Consider the following 16,628-nt stretch of genomic DNA (forward strand, 5'->3'; position numbering starts at 1 on the left):
GCTGTACGCGTACAATAACACATCTTGCTTGTACCCAAATACATAATTATAAATACCCCACCCCTATGATAAAACATTCACATATTTATGCTACAAATGCAGCGTAATTAGATGACAAGGCAAGCAACCTGTATAAAAATCCCAAGATAACTAGAAACATTGAACAGCTTTATCTCCTTGGGGAAGTTTGCTGCAAAGCAAAATTTAGACTTGTTTTCCCACAGAGGCATGATAATTGACATCAATATGCATGCAGACATATGCCAGATAAAGAGATCAAATTGCAAAATATAGTTTGGAAGAGGGCATTCACCAATAATTGAAATGCACCCATGCGGTTCGATTTTACTTTTCAAGAAATATCCTAACTCAGTGTTTTCAAAATGCTACCCCAATTCCATTAAAATCCAGTAATAATCTTTAATTGTTGATAAATACAGAAGAAGAAAAAAGGGAAAGAAGGAAAAAAAATGGGACAAGATTAGAGATGTGAAAATGTAATGATCCAAAAGCATAATGAGAGACATCTGTAGTGGAAAGTAAAGAAACCTCAGAGGAATAGGAAACAAGAGCCTGGAGGCTCCAATCACCTCTTGTTTACAATTTTGGCAATGGCATTTTACAATGTTTTATGGACACTTGCCAAATTACGGCTTGTTTCTAATGCTTAAAACAACATTGAAATTACCACTGTTTGTTTGCACAGAAAAAGCATCCAACTGTCTTAAGAAACTTAATAATTATTTATTTAGCATATTGCAGGTCAGAGGATGCAAGCATCTTAGGGATATCATTGGAATGGTTCAGGATACTATAATACCGGAAATTAAGGATACTACCCGTAATGGCGAACCTATGGCATGCGTGCTGTAGGTGGCATGCGGAGCTCTCTCTGCGGGCATGTGAGCCGTTGCCTAGCTCAGCTCCATCACGCATGCGCACGTGCCGCCTGCTGACCAGCTCATTTTTGAGTCTCTGCCGCGCATGCAGGAGACATGTTCACATGAGTGGGGGACAGGAGGTTTGTGAGTGCATGCGAGGGGCTGCAGGAAGCATGGGGGCTGCAGTGTGCCCCCAGCCTGTTTTTAGTTTCAGGAGGCTTCAGGGAGGCCTGCCACACCCAAAACGGGACATGGGAGGGAGCACATGGGGGAGTGCGCCCCCTCCAGCAGCCTGTTTTTGGTCCCAGGAGGCTTGCTAGGCCCAAAACGGGGCATGGAGGAAGCACACATGCATTGGGAGAGCACGGAAGGGTTGTGCGCACACATGAAGAGCACAGGGTGGTCAGGCATGCATGCGCAGGGGACAGGAGCGCATTGCATTGTGGGCATGCACGCGCTGTCACACATGCAATTTTGGCATGTGAGGACAAAAAGGTTAGCCATCACTGGATACTAGTATCCAGTGGTAATTAAGGTAAGAAAAATTCCTCACTTCATAATCATTTTAACTTGCTTCTTCCCCCAGCTCTATTCAAGATGTGAAGGAATCATAGTTTCCCCTTGTCTTTCTTTATATCTATACTGTCCAAACAAAATGCATCACTGAGGCCAGCCATAAATATTCAGCTGTTAATAGATATATAAAGTTAACTTGCTTACATACCTCCTATTTTCATTATATAAGAAAAAATAAATAGAATAAGCAGAATAATAAATGACAAGTAGAGATTCGTTTTAACTGTATGCAAATTGGAAGGGAAAAAGTACACGTATTAAGTTCTCTCTATAGTGAAACCTGAGAAACTAGGTATCTGTTACACGTAACTGAGGAAGTATTGTTCTTTGATACAGTTAAAAAAGAACAGATTAAGGAGCAATAACTAAATGCAACTCTTCTACCCAGGGTCACTTTTTTGCTCTTAATGGTTTTTTTTTAAACATACTGTATATTGAAATTATAAGTTAGCTCTAATTGGTATAAACAGATGAAGGAGATCAAGTAACTGGAAAAGCAGCAGTGAAACATTAAAAAATCATGAAGAAATAAGAGACAGTATTGATTTTAATAAGACTAATTTAAATGAATTAGAAACGTGCATTGTTAAGAATTCTTCTATTTAGTTTGCATTATGATCAAGTCATAATATTCTTCATTCCCCCCCCCCCCCAATATTCATCAAAAAGAAAAGTGTTCCTGTTAAGATGCAGCTGTTATTGTTTTTCTCTCTTCTCCAGAGAAGAGGTAGCAGTATCTCCAATTATCTGTTAGATTATCTGGTTCTCAACCTTCTCAATGCCGCGACCCTTTAATACAGTTCCTCATGTTGTGGTGACCCCCAACATAGAATTGGTGTCTCGGTTCCTATGACCATCGAAAATATGTGTTTTCCAATGGTCTTAAGTGACCCGTGAAGGGGCCGTTCGACCCCCAAAGGGGTCCCGACCCACAGGTTGAGAACCACTATGTTAGAGGTATTAGATGAGCTTTTGTCAGCACAGCAATAGAGGCTACCTCTCAGGACACTAGGCAAAACCATACCTGTGTTTTTTTATGCCATTTGATAGAGTCTCTCGTTTTTTATTTGCTTTTTCTTCAGACATGTTAGCTGTTATGGTGTCACTAGAGTTCTCGCTGTCTTCCAATGAGAAGCTAGTCACGGTTTCAAATCCAGTAAATGATTTTTCAGATTCTGAATCTACAAGATAGGCAAGTGTCAATTTATTATTCAATCTTTTACAGACTAATTAACAGAGTCTTCATACACAGCACAGGAATTTAATAGACTGTCAACGTGATACGCACAGCAGAATTTGTCCAGCCAAAGCAGCATGACTGGAAGTTGTATAACATGTGATGGGCAAACTGTTCAGCATTAAAGATTATCTCTTGAGGTTGTAGGTGAGTACTTATGTCATAGAAACACAGTTTTTAAGGTTATTAAAAGGCTAAACCTAGGCTATTCTGACCAATCCCTGCCAAACACAGGGATCTAAATTAATGCTAAAATCCGTATTACAATATTCCCAAAAGGTGAAAGTTCAGTTTCTAGTTGACAATACCTACCAAGTTCTTACTGTACTTTTCTTGAGAAATGATTCCATTGTCTAATTGCACTTGGTAGTTGTCTAATCTAAGAATAGACAGCCATTCTGGGCCTTTTTTATTTCTCAATCAGAGAATTATAGAATGTGTAAGTTGGCAGGTTCTTATAGATGATCAAATCCAGTCCTTTGCCAACTGTAAGAATTTACAAAACCATCTCTTTTACGGAGTCATCCAGCTCCCATTTTTCCAAGGAAGAGAACTTCCAAAAACAAGAACAGAACTTCAGTTGGCCACAGGAAATATTTGAAAGTGGTTATTTACATTAAGGGAAATCACTGAAAGGGTGCTGAAAATTTGCACATGCCAGATTCATTGAATCTGCAAATCATTACACATACGCAGTTAGGTATGCTGCAGAAAACATGCTATCTTTAATTTTGCACCATGTTGCAACTGTGTCAACTTCTCTTAGAGAACTATTGAAATCCATAATTTGACCAAAGCATCCTAAAATTTTACACAGAGCTGTGCCTACCAAGAATTGGGCACAATGTTTCTTTTAATGCACTGCATTGGTCTTTCTAATTCTGCCTCCTGCTACTTCATGTTCAGCTGGTAATCAATAGTACTTCTAAATCTTTCTTATTTATAATACCATTAACATATTGACAACTTTTTTACAGATTCCTCTAGAGAAGATTGGATGACATGTTCAACATACTACATTTTGTGGTCATGCTAAAGCAACACCCGAGTCCCATTCTAAAGCAACACCCATGCTAAAGCAACTCCCTGAATCCCTTCGGGGAGAGGGGGCGGTCTAGAAATCTAATTAAATAAACACAAAGTGGTCTTAGGGCAGTGTTTGTTCTCTTTCTTGGTTGCTCCCTTCTTAATTGCTGCCCTTAATTAGGGTTACAAGTTACTGTGGCAGCCATTTGTATTAACCATATCCCTTTTATGGTTATGGTTGTTGTATCTACAACATACAGTGTAAGGACTGCAACAACCACTATGTAGGACAAACAGGCAGAAGACTTGCAGAAAGTGTTCACAAACACCAAATAGCAGTCAGAAGACATGATGATAATTATTTAATTTCACAACATATAGACAGATTTAACCATAGTTTCAATTGGGAAAATGTGACTATTCTAGACCAAGCCAAGTCCAAAAATGCCAAAATTTGACAAATCAGCCATCAATAGATACATAGACATTAACAACATATCTACACTATGCAAAAGAGACAGTCAACCAGCCCAAAAAAGAACAAAAAGACCCAAGCATCTCTCCATAAGCAATCAGCACCCAGATCAGCATAGATTAACTCCAAGGTTAACATCAGACCAACAATCAAGTAAACAATGCTCCAATCAAGAAACTACCAAAGAAGCAAACAGCCAAATCAAAGAATTGCTAAGACTACTCCCTCCGATACTGACAGGCAAGCCACTAGAATGTAAATTGACAGCAAACAGCACTCCCTTACTACCAGTAGCAATGGCGATGTTACCTAGTATGGATAATGAAACATCTGCATGAAAGCAAGCAAGCTTACAAATCACCAAGGACCACTCAACTACATTCATCAAATCAATTATTTGGACCAGCTATAAACTATATGGAATGGATATTTAATTAAATATAGTTAGTGAAACTATTCTTCACTCATCTATTTAACAATGCTCTCCCTTTTGTTACATTATAAAGCCACAACTTAAAAATAGTTTTCTGGAAATCTCTATGGGAATATATCAAGGTTGTCTAGGTTTCATATTGGTCTAGACCAGTGGTAGTCAACCTGGTCCCTACTGCCCACTAGTGGGCGTTCCAGCTTTCATGGTGGGCGGTAGGGGTTTGCTGTAACTTTGCTTTATAAATTTTATAAAGTAAAGTTACTTTCCTACTTTATAAATCACTATTACTGTGGAACTGGTTGGCGGTTAGAAAATTTTACTACTAACAGAGATACAAAAGTGGGCGGTAGGTATAAAAAGGTTGACTACCCCTGGTCTAGACTATTTCACATTGCCATGTCTTTGGTTTTGAAGTGTGAATTACTGCAAAGTATTCTTTCAAACATATTTTAACAAACTCTTAGCATGTTAAATCTAAAAACATTTCCTTCAAATCTAACCAGAAAATCAGATTCTTTCATTCAAAAATACATGAAGGTTCACAGAATCAGTGTTTTCATTCCTTGTTTCCAAATGCAGTTTTTTCCCCATAGAACAAAATGGTGCCTAAATGGACATCCTAGCCACCAAAATGATGATAAGCAAAGAATAAGCCAAAATACACCTGTCTGAAATGGCAAGATATTTGGATTTTTCCCGACAGCATAGATCAGTGATGGCGAACCTTTTCAGTGCGCTCATCGGGGCCACAACTCGGAAGAGAAGTTGCCCAGGGGGCATGTGCACGCTAGAAAATAAACTTCTGGTTTCCAGCGTGTGCCTGCATGCCGGCCAGGTAGTCTTCCTGTTATTGGCACGCATGACCATCAGCTGGCCGGAGCGCATGCTCACACTGGAAAATGGAAGATCAGCCCTTCCAGTTTCTGGCACTGCCGCACGCAGAAAGGCCAGCTGATCATCACTCGTGCATGCTTGCCAGAAACCCGGAAAAGAAACGGACGATGCCGCACATGCCAGGTGACATGACTCTGCGTGCCATTTTGGACACAGATGCCTTAAGGTTTGCCATCATGGGAATAGAGCAATAGCAAGAGCAATTTGAATCTGAGAATGATTCTATTAGAGTTAAACTGATATATTTTAGTAATATAATCTAATAACTACGTGCAACATGTTGTAACCTGTTTTCATAATTTCAACGCCCTTTCTTAATTTGGTGTCTGAGCGGCTACTTACCATACTTAACTTTTGAATCTCACTCATAAATTTCTTTTTCATTAAGCTCTTAATTTTCATTCAATAAATTGAATGAGGATTACAGATATTTGCATGTATCCATTATTAACATCTATATATGTCTACCAATCATAAATACATTGGTGCAATATATTTTGACACACTTACCAGATATAGCATCATAGAACTGTTCCTCACTAAGGATGCTAACGGGAGGTGACCCTTTGACTAGCGATTGCTCTAATTCATGGTGTTCAGTGGCTAGTGTTTCTAGAGCTTCAGATAAGATCTTATTTTTCTCCTGCTCATGCTCCAGTTTCAGATTCCTTACCTATAAGTAGAAACACATATGAATAAAATTTCATCACTCCCAGGAATGTGAGACTAAAAGATATTTCAAGAATAGGCTCCAGTTTTACAAGCAAACCATGTCAACAAGCTTTTAAAAAGCAGATTAAAGGGTAATGAGGTATATTACGCAGTTGCTTTATGATTTTGTCACACTGTATCTTTTCAGAACATTACAAAATAGAAATGTTTAAGAAAAAGACTTCACTAGGTAAAAATTGACAACTAAATTTAAAGCATTATGAAAAGTAATACATATTTGCAGAGTTTAATTATACGGTTATTAAAAGCAATGCATGGAACTAATATAGTGAATTTCTGCCTCCCTCTGCACGAGTATTTATCTAATGCTTTCATAAAGCAAACATTTTGCACATTATCAATTTGTAAAACAAGCATACCCACACTATTCTTCTAGTTTATAAATACAATTGTAAGCAATTATTATTGACCTTGAGTGAATAACTCAATTCTAAATAATCCTTTCATCACTCTGAACTTGGGTCACAATTTTACCTGAAGATCAATTTCATAGAATAGGCCAAACTACTGAATAGGCCTAACATAGAATATACTATCCACAGGAAAAATCTCCTGCCATTTAATATGGATACTAAGGCTATGACTACTTTCACACTTCATAGCCACGTCATTTTATAAATCATACTATCAAATGAATGGTATTATCATTGAACATACTATATTCAGTTGTCTAGTTTTTACTGACTCAAACCATATTATGCTAATATTATATAAATGAGCGTTATTACCTGGCAGTTAATTTCCAAGCTCTATTCAGAATGTTGGTACTGATTTTTAAAACTGTCAAAAGGTAGCCTAACGTATCATAGATACTATAGAAGCTTCCAGTATGTGTGACCTGTAGGAAAACCCTATTTTCAAATTCTTTTATCCGCAGACCTAAAATTACATTTTACAAATGTAGGATCTTTTCTGTTGTGGTGCCTTCTACTTCTGGAATTCCACAAGATCCATCTCTTTGGCAGTATGGATTTACACTGTTTCTACACATTTTAATAACTCAAACAGTTTTATTCATGATAAAAACTTAAACAAGCATTAAGCCTGGCTTGCTTAAGAAGCAAAATCCCGTGCCTTTGTTTATATAAGTTAGCCTCAAGGTAACTAATTATACAAAACATTTTTTATAACATTCTACCAAGCTATTCATTAAAAACTCAGAAAAATCTAGGGAGAATCTAGCTTGATGCCTAAATTTTAACAACTAAATGCATATAGCTGGAAAGCAGTTATTTTAAAATTAAAATGTCTTCACAGAAAAGACTCTTTCCCTGTAGCCAATCATATTATGAAAACCATAATGAGAAATTGGAAGAATGAAAAGGAGTTGAAACTCAACTGATGCTGATGAAGGAATTCAGAGTTGGAAAAGACTGCTTGAGTAGGACTAGAAGTTTGCTCATAGTTCCTGAATAGTACTAGTTACAGTTTTTTTTAGCTTTTCTGTTGCAGGCTATTATATAAGATAGCAAAAGTCAACAGCTCTGAGCTCATAGAAAGGATTCAACCAGGATTTCATAACAGCTTCACTCATTCTCCAAACTATGATTTGCAGAATAGTGAATGAACACTGTGTTTGCATACTCCTTTTTAAATTTTGTCCTCTTCCATATTTGCAGTGTATTTCATTGTCTAAATTAATTGACATACAATTCACCATCAGATCTAAACCAATAAATTATTTTGAGTTCTAACTTCAAATCAGGCTTGTAAACAAGATCAGATCCTAGTTTCAATTCAGAAAGAATAGCAGCTTGATTAAAATAAGAATTAAGCTTTGAATGTGTGAAGACAACACATACCGTATTTTTCGGAGTATAAGACACACCAAGGTTTTGAAGAGGCAAATTTAAAAAAAAGTAGGTAGGTAGAGAGAGGGATAGAGAGGGAGAGAAAGAGAGAGAAATACAGTAAGTAGGTAGGTAGATAAAGGGATAGAGAGAGAAATGAAGAGAGAGAGAATGTGTAGATAGGTAGGTAGAGGGATAGAGAGAGAGAAATAGAGATAGAGAGAAATACAGTAGATAGGTAGGTAGGGAGAGAGAGAGAGAGAGAGAGAGTAGGTAGATTGGTAGGTAGAGGGACAGAGAGAAAGAAATAGAGAGAGAGAGAAATACAGTAGATAGGTAGGGGGGAGAGAGTAGGTAGGTAGGTAAAGGGGGGGAAGAGAAATACAGTAGGTAGGTACGGAGAGAGAGAGAGTGTAGGAAGGTAGGTAGATAAAGGGATAGAGAGAAATAGAGAGAGAAAAATACAGTAAGGTAGGGAGAGAGAGTAGTTAGGTAAGTAGGTAGGTATATAAAGGGATAGAGAGAAATAGAGAGAGAAAGAGAAATAGAGAAATACAGTAAGTAGGTAGGTAGAGAAAGGAATAGAGAGAGAGAGAGATAAATACAGTAGGTAGGTAGGTAGAGAGAGTGTGTGTAGGTAGGTAGGTAGAGGGATAGAGAGAAATAGAGGGAGTGAGAAATACAGTACATAGGTAGGGAGAGAGAGTGAGTAGTTAGGTAGGTAGGTAGGTAAAGGGATATATAGAAAGAGAGAAATAGAGAGATAGAAAAATACAGTAGGTAGTTAGGGAGAGAGTGTGTGTGTGTGTAGGTAGGTAGGTAGGGGGACAGAGAGAGAGAAATAGAGATAGAAATACAGTAGATAGGTACCGTAGGTGTTTCTGCTGACATAGCACTTGATCAATGTAATGCTCATCAATCACTTGATTGATCACTATCACTAAAGAGCTTTCAAAAAGGAAAAAAAAGGTTTCGCACTTTGCAAACCTCCAAAAAACCTTAAAAAAAGGCATGAATAGCTTGGGTGGGGAGGGTGGGGGGGCTTGCAGAGTGCTCCGGGGGGGGGGGGATGAGGAAAAACAGTCCATTTTTCATGAAAACGGGGCCGTTTTTTGTCAATTTTGTTTGCATGCATAGCCTTATGGAGGCTTATAGAGTGCTGCTGGGGGCTGGGTGGGGCAAAAACCGCCCCGTTATTTGCTCATTTCTGCCCTCCCCAGCCCCCAGAAACTCTCTGAAAGCCTCCATAAGGGTCTGCAAGGCCATTTTGGTGAAGGGGCAGGGCTTTGGGAGGCAAAAAAATGCTGTATTCGATGTATAAGACGCATCCAGATTTTCAGCCTCTTTTTTGAGGAAAAAAGGTGCGTCTTATACTCCAAAAATACGGTAATCCTCTTTATAATCCTTTTGATATAGCCACTGGAGTAACAGTTCTGTTTTCTTATTGTACTATTCTAATAATCTCCAACTGCTGCCACTGTCAACCTATTCTATAAAGCTCTGAGCAGAAATAACTCTATTTTCTGGCCAACAGTATGATGATCTAAATATAGCAAGCATCCACCTAGTTTTCTCCATATGATCATATACCTGAATATATGATTCACTAAGCAGAAAACATGATATCCTTTAGCCACTACTGCAGGGGGGGAAAGTTGATTAAGGTAAAGCAAGTTCAAATTCAGACTTACACTATCATTTGATTTTTTTCTTCAAAAAAAGATTCTAATTTCTGCATAAAATAGTTACTAATTGTAGCAATTTTCACTCCATTTCACTAAAGAGTGCAAGTACTATTAATTATACAATTACCAGCAAGAGTAACAAATCAGAATTATGAATCCTGGATAAATTCTAGTACATTAGTGAGCATCTCCCATAATGGCGATGTTAAGAAAGGTTTCTGGCGTAAGTTCAAGAACTTCCATAGGATCCCAAATTGGCCATATTTCTTTCTAGTAAATGTTTTTATTTCCCATGAATCCCAAAAAATAAGAACTTACAGCACTAAATATCCAATAAAATTCTGACAAATAAGAACCTACAGTGGCAAATATTCAATACAATATTTAAAGAAAAAACTTTATTTTTTTTCTTTAGATATTGTATTAGATATTTAGCACAACCAATTTAAATATTCCAAAACAGATTTTTAAACAGATTATAATTTTCAACCTCATTCTGGAGACTACAGAAGATGTAATATATATATCCATCTTGCAAATGAATACTTTTTCATTTTTGTATTGCTAAATGAAGGATTTCAAATAGTAGTACTAAAAAGGGCAGTCTGACCATGGGAAAGCGGTTGCTTATTTAAGTTATCAAAACTGGAACAGGTGCCCTGAAATTTGATAATGAAGTTTTGTATATCCATCCTGGGCATGAAATAGGGGATTAAAACAAAGCAATTTTTAAACAAACATGTACAGCATTAGGTCTCAGAATTATCATTTTCTAGTAGAGGATTTTGGCATCTGAAATAGGCTCAAGACAAGCACAACAAATTTAAATATTCCAAAACAGATTTTTAAACAGATTATGATTTTCAACCTCATTCTGCAGACTACACTAACAAAGATTTATTACTAAAGTTAATACAAAGTCCAGTGAATACAGCTGGATTTCTGGGCAGATTACTATGTGAGCAACAAGCTTAGGGACTAGCAAGGCATTATTCATCTTTTCAGCCAACAGCTGAAATAGAATAAAATTAATTCAGCTGTATTACTCAAAGCTGAAATATTAACCACTGCTGCAATACTAGCTGATATTTATTTCTAGGAAAAGTTTAAACAAGGCAATAAATATGTGATCAAACCTACCTGTATCTATCAAATTTATGATAAAACAAAACTTGTATGCAATTCTTTTTACGAGCTGCCAATGAAATACAATTGGATAGAAATGAAATGAAAAAAAAGTGTGAGATTATTCCTAGGTACGTATATCTTTTAGAATCCTTGCTAAGTGTTGACAGAGAAAGATCATTAAAGCATACAGCATTCATAGTTAAAGAGTTTGCTAGGTAATACAAATAAATGTCATCAATAATCCTACATCATACAATAAATCAGGATATTAAATATGCTTGAGATATCTTCATTTGGTTTTATAGCTCTGAAATATTTTTTCCTGAGGTTTCTGAGAGTTCCCTTTTTAAACCTTTAATGCTTTTATGGACCTTTTTGTATATTCTAAACAATTATCCTAAAAAACTGGACTCTAAAAAGGTGAATATATTAATTCTTTTAAAAAGTTTAGAATTAATGATACAATATTAGCATACTGAAACACTTTTACCATATGGTGGTGTTCTTATTTAGATTTCTATGCCATCTTTATTTTCTTAAATTTCAAGATGGCATGCATGTTACTACCTATTTTTCCCTACAACATAACTCTGTGAGGTTCTCTGAAAGAGAATGACTGGCCAAAGTCACGCAGCCAGCTTCTGCATCCAAGCATAGACTAGAATTCATGATTTCTTGGTTTCTAGGACAAAATAAATAGAAACTGGCCTTTGCTTCCTACAATTTTGAAAACGGATTTTGGAATGCAAAGCATAAAAAAGCTATAAAGGAAGTAACGAGAATAAATATAATATTGGTTAGTGCTGAGAGGCTTAAATGACAAAGGCAGTATGACCTCATAAGCAATTTTATAGCAGACCCTTTGCCTTAGGATCATTTTCTGGTAAGCACTAAATTATGTTCAGAGGCACAAGCATTCATGGTGAATGCAATCTGAAAGGGATATAGGCACATACTGTGGGAGTTTGTTCCCAGCTGTGGTTTCCCATCATATGTGCATAATCCAGGGAATAATCAATCTATTTGGGAAAACTTCTCAAATGTCTCCCTCAATGGTGAAAGAGATGTGTCTAGCCTTCATCATACTGTGGCTATTTAAAAAAGAAGAAGAGTAGAGCTTTAAATGCCCAGCCTTTTCTTGATACAGTAGAAAACCTGAACTGCACCTCTTGGTTAATCATCCAAGTATCCCTCTCACCCTTCCATCCAGAATACAGTCACACACATGCACAGCAATCCTGCATCTTTTCTCAAAAGCCCATTCTTTCCATTCAGGCATCTTCACGCCTATCTGAAGTATATACCCCATTTGGGCTGCAAAAGTCTGGATAACCACCAATTAGAAGTAAATATTTAGTATGTCCCTCTGCTGGTCATCTGGATATCTGCAGCTTGGATGCAGTAGCCCAGTGTATGAGGTTTATTAAAGGAATGGGACAAGGTGTGATTCCTATGCGACTGCCTTCCCTTTCTCTTGTATATTTATTTATACCATTCCGAACAATGTAAAGAAAGGCATGCTATCATTAGTAGTGTAACAATAAGTAGTATTTATGTAAGACATTCTTTGTCAAAGAAATTGCTACAAGACATCAGGTCTACAAGAAACAAACAAAGAACATACTATATTACCTGAAGGCATTACATTAATCAACATGTGTGTTAACAATCAAATCTGCAGCTACTCATGCACTACATGTGAATTGGTCATATGATTCATGAATGTTAGCATACTGATTGAGAATCTGGAGGTCTTACTCAACTGCTAAATTATCGTCAATAGATATATTATCTCATAACTGTTTCAAGATAATTGAGAGAAGCATCTGTTATCTAAAGCACAAAATAAAATAAAAAAAATTGTAGAGGTGGTAGAGCACCCCAAAACAATGGAAAGGAAACTGTATGGATGGAAGCAGCACAAGTTGTGTGCCACACTTTTATTTTTTTTAGTGACAAGAATACACTATCAGAACAGAACTGGAGAGACTTGAATAAAAACATCTCCAATCAAGCTCTTGCCTTTTGCCCAATTAGTACCTCCCAAAAATAAATCTATTAGCTAAAACTGTTATAACATGGAGAGCAGGAAGTTAAAGGTGAAAGTCAATGCAGCAAGTGGAAAGAGAAGCTAAAGCAAAATTTTGCTGATAAGTAGTTAGAGAAAACTAGAGAAGATTAGATTAAGCAGTAGGTTCTTAACAAGTAATGCTGTCAGTACCTCTAATCCAGTGGTTCTCAACCTGTGGGTCGGGACCCCTTTGGGGGTCAAACGACCCTTTTACAGGGGTCGCCTAAGACCATCGGAAAACACATATTTTCGATGGTTTTAGGAACCGAGACACCAATTTTATAGTTGGGGGTCACCACAATATGAGGAACTGTGTTAAAGGGTTGTGGTTTTGGGAAGGTTGAGAACCACTGCTCTAATCCTTTGTTTCAATTTTCCAATCTGAGAAAATATTATTTCTATGGAAAACTCTACTAAACAGAAATTATAAAGATTAGGATTATAATTCTAAACACATTTACCTTTCCAAGACCCTGAAATTACAGAAAAATGCTTTTGAGGGGACACGGGCTTGTTACTTGATTTTTCTGCTATAATTAGAATGAAATGAAACTGTCAAATTTCTAGCTTTAATTTCAGTACCTCTTTCAGACTTTTTTTTTAAAACCCATTGATAAACTCAATTTCTGGGGTGATTGCATCTATATACAATTTTAAGGTTGGCATGTACAGCTTTCAAAAACTAATTATTATAGCTCAATTCTACAGCCCCAATACACCTGACAGCCTATTTATCACTATCAATATATTCCTACAGTGCCCGTATTGGAATTTGTCTTTAAAAATAACTTCCAGTTCTACTTGAAGGGAGATGAAGAATATGATCTCCTGTTACCAACACAGCATATCATGAAGCAGCCAGCACCCTAAGTACCTCTTTGTTACAATTTTGAAGCTTTCTTTGCAGCTAATTTACTTGGTTTTACAATAGTACATTCTAGCTGTTAAGACTATATATACCATTTAGGGAAACTAAGTTAGAGGGTTTTTTTAAAAAGTATAATCACTCCAATGCAGAGAAAAGAGGAATGTCAATGTCAAAGGAAATCCAAGAAGGCAGCTATTAACTTCCAAGCAGCTGTATGAAAGCAAGTATTATGAAAACCAATAAAAGAAATTTTAGCGCCTCAAGTTTAACACGACCTTCCAGGAGGAAGACTTAAAACAGAACTTTTCCAAATAAACATGCCTCGTCTTAGGCCACCGAATTAGGTTAGTTCCCAACTCTATCGCCCCCCCCCCCCCCCCCGTCTTCCTTAAAAACAGCTACTCCGCTACTACCGCAAAGTAGCAGAGAGACTCTCACCCGACGCCAAAGCCGCCTTACCGTCCTTCCCCAGCACGCAACTAATCACGTCACAACACCGTCCGGGCGAGTCCAACTTCGTCAGGACATTTGCTGACCCTGCGCGCAGCAGCCCGGCGGGGGTTGCTCCTTCGCTGCTCGCCTCCCTCACTTTCTCTCGCTTCGCTTCTCCTCTCCGGTCGAGCCCTGCCGTTGCTCCCGGACCGACACCTCTGCAGGGTGTATCGCGAGAGCAAGCCAGGCCGGTTTCCCCAGGAGCGAGTCCGCTACGGATCCGCCGCTCCCGGGCGGCAGGAAGGCGGAGGGGGGGCAGAAGGCTGAAGCAGAGTCCGGACGCGCGCTGTTTGCCCTTAAGCAAGGAAGGACGGTGATGTAAGCCGGCGCCGTTGCAGGATGCCTGCAATTGCACCACGCAGCCGGTATAAAGCCCGGAGCCGGCACCGCCAAGTCAATTGCTGCTTGCGCGCTGCCAGGCGGTCCCTGCTCTTCGGTAGAGTTGGCAGGCGCGAGCCGGAGCGCGACGCTCTTAAAAGAACTTAACTCCCCAAGGACGAGAAACAACGGCCGGATACATCGGAAGAAACTGGATAGCCTCGTCACTCGGTCACCCAGTTCGGACAGATATGTCTGCCGGGTCCTAAAGGATGTAATATACAGAGCTAGCAAACCGCCTGGAAGCACCTGCGTTCTGCAGAAGAATTTCCCAGGTCTCCCTTTTTAAAGGGACCCGAAGTAATTTGCTTGGGAGCACCACAGTTCTTCCCCCTATTGCTTTGCAGGGGGCAGCAAGCCGGCTGCAACCACTTTCTTCTGACTATGATCACAGAGGATAAGTCACCTGGCCAACGATTGGATAACAGTTTAATAATAAATAGGTTATTTCAGGGGTGTCCAAACTTGGGAACTTTAAGACTTGTGGACTTCAACTCCCAGAATTCCCCAGCCAACATGGCTGGCTGGGGAATTCTGGGAGTTGAAGTCCACAAGTCTTAAAGTTCCCAAGTTTGGACACCCCTGGGTTATTTAAAGGTTAAGAGCTGGCCACTTCAGCACCATATTATGGAACTCTAGCATAACCACAATACGATCTTTCCCAACTCTGGCAACTTTAAAATGCATGGACTTCAACACCCGGAGTTCCCCAGCTAGGAATTTTTTTAAATAAAATATTTATTGCTTTTAAAAGTATATCTTTTTAAGATAATTTTACAAGAATGTGTGTGTATACATATATTGCAGGGGTGTCCAAACTTGGGAACTTTAAGACTTGTGGACTTCAACTCCCAGAATTCCCCAGCCAGCCATGCTGGCTAGGGAATTCTGGGAGTTGAAGTCCACAAGTCTTAAAGTTCCCAAGTTTGGACACCCGATATATGGGATATTACACACACACACACACACACACACACACACACACACACACTCAGTATACAGGTAGTCCTCGAGTTATGACCACAATTGACCCCAAAATTTATGTTGCTAAGTGAAATGTGTTGTGAATTTTGCCTCCCTTTACAACCTTGCCACAGTTGTTAAGTGAATTATTGCAGTTGTTAAGTGAATCTGGCTTCCCCATTGACTTTGCTTGTCAGAAGGCCACAAAAGCTGATCACGTGACTCTGGGACGTATGAAGTTGCCAAACATGTGAATTTTGATCATGTGACCATGGGGGTGCTGCGACGGTTGTAAGTGTGAAAAACAGTCGTAAGGCTTTTTTTCCAGTGCCGTTGTAACTTTGAACGGTCACTAAATGAACTGTTGTAAGTCAAGGACTACCTGTAGGTAGGTAGGTAGGTACAATAGATGATTGATAGATAGATAGATACACATACACAGCAAACTGCACACCTGTTGCCAAATTCCCTGCGATTATCTGATCATCATTTGCAATCTTCTCTGCCAGCTGCTCCAAAAAGTCAATGGATTATGGGCAGAAGTGAATTCCTCTGCTGGGGTACCGAAATGAAGCAATTATCTTAAAAAGCCAAGCTTCATTTCTCTGACCCACTGAAGGAATTCCCTTGTAAGCGTGTGGGATGATGGGGGTGTTGTAGACAACTCCTATGCTGGGCTGGAGAAATGAAGCCAGAATCCTGAAGATCTGAGCTTCATTTTTCCAGCCCGGTGCAGGAGTTCTCTTCTCCACATGGAGGGGAGAGGAAATCCTACATCAGGCTGGAAAAACAAAGCAGGGATTGTGAAGATCCAAGCTTCATTAATCCAGCCTGGTGGAAGAGTTCACTTCTATGCATGGAGAGGAGAGAGGAACTCCTGCTGGAGAAATGAAATGGGGATCCTAAAAATTCAAGCACTGCATCCCACTACAGGAGTCTCCTTCTGAGCATGGAGGCAAGCTGCCTGCCCTCTTTTGGCAGGCAGATGTTTCACTCTGT

General features: G+C 38.7%; 1 protein-coding gene across 4 annotated transcripts in view; it reads right to left on the reverse strand.

Annotated features, from left to right (window-relative positions):
* The window catches only part of OSBPL1A (oxysterol binding protein like 1A), a 70,793-nt gene that overhangs the window by 26,213 nt on the left and 27,952 nt on the right, over positions 1-16,628 (reverse strand). For 3 of the 4 annotated variants that reach the window (XM_081952286.1, XM_081952287.1, XM_081952288.1), the window contains exons 16-17: positions 6,033-6,195; positions 2,482-2,638 (exon numbers count right to left, since the gene is read on the reverse strand). In XM_081952286.1, the coding sequence (XP_081808412.1) occupies positions 2,482-2,638; positions 6,033-6,195 (320 nt within the window). Of the gene's footprint in view, positions 1-2,481; positions 2,639-6,032; positions 6,196-14,255; positions 14,868-16,628 lie in introns of those variants that run through there. The other variant, XM_081952289.1, reaches the window with a different exon arrangement.

Source organism: Natrix helvetica (genome assembly GCF_964273705.1).
Source record: "Natrix helvetica genome assembly, chromosome: 4".
NCBI classification, from domain to species: Eukaryota; Metazoa; Chordata; class Lepidosauria; order Squamata; family Natricidae; genus Natrix; species Natrix helvetica.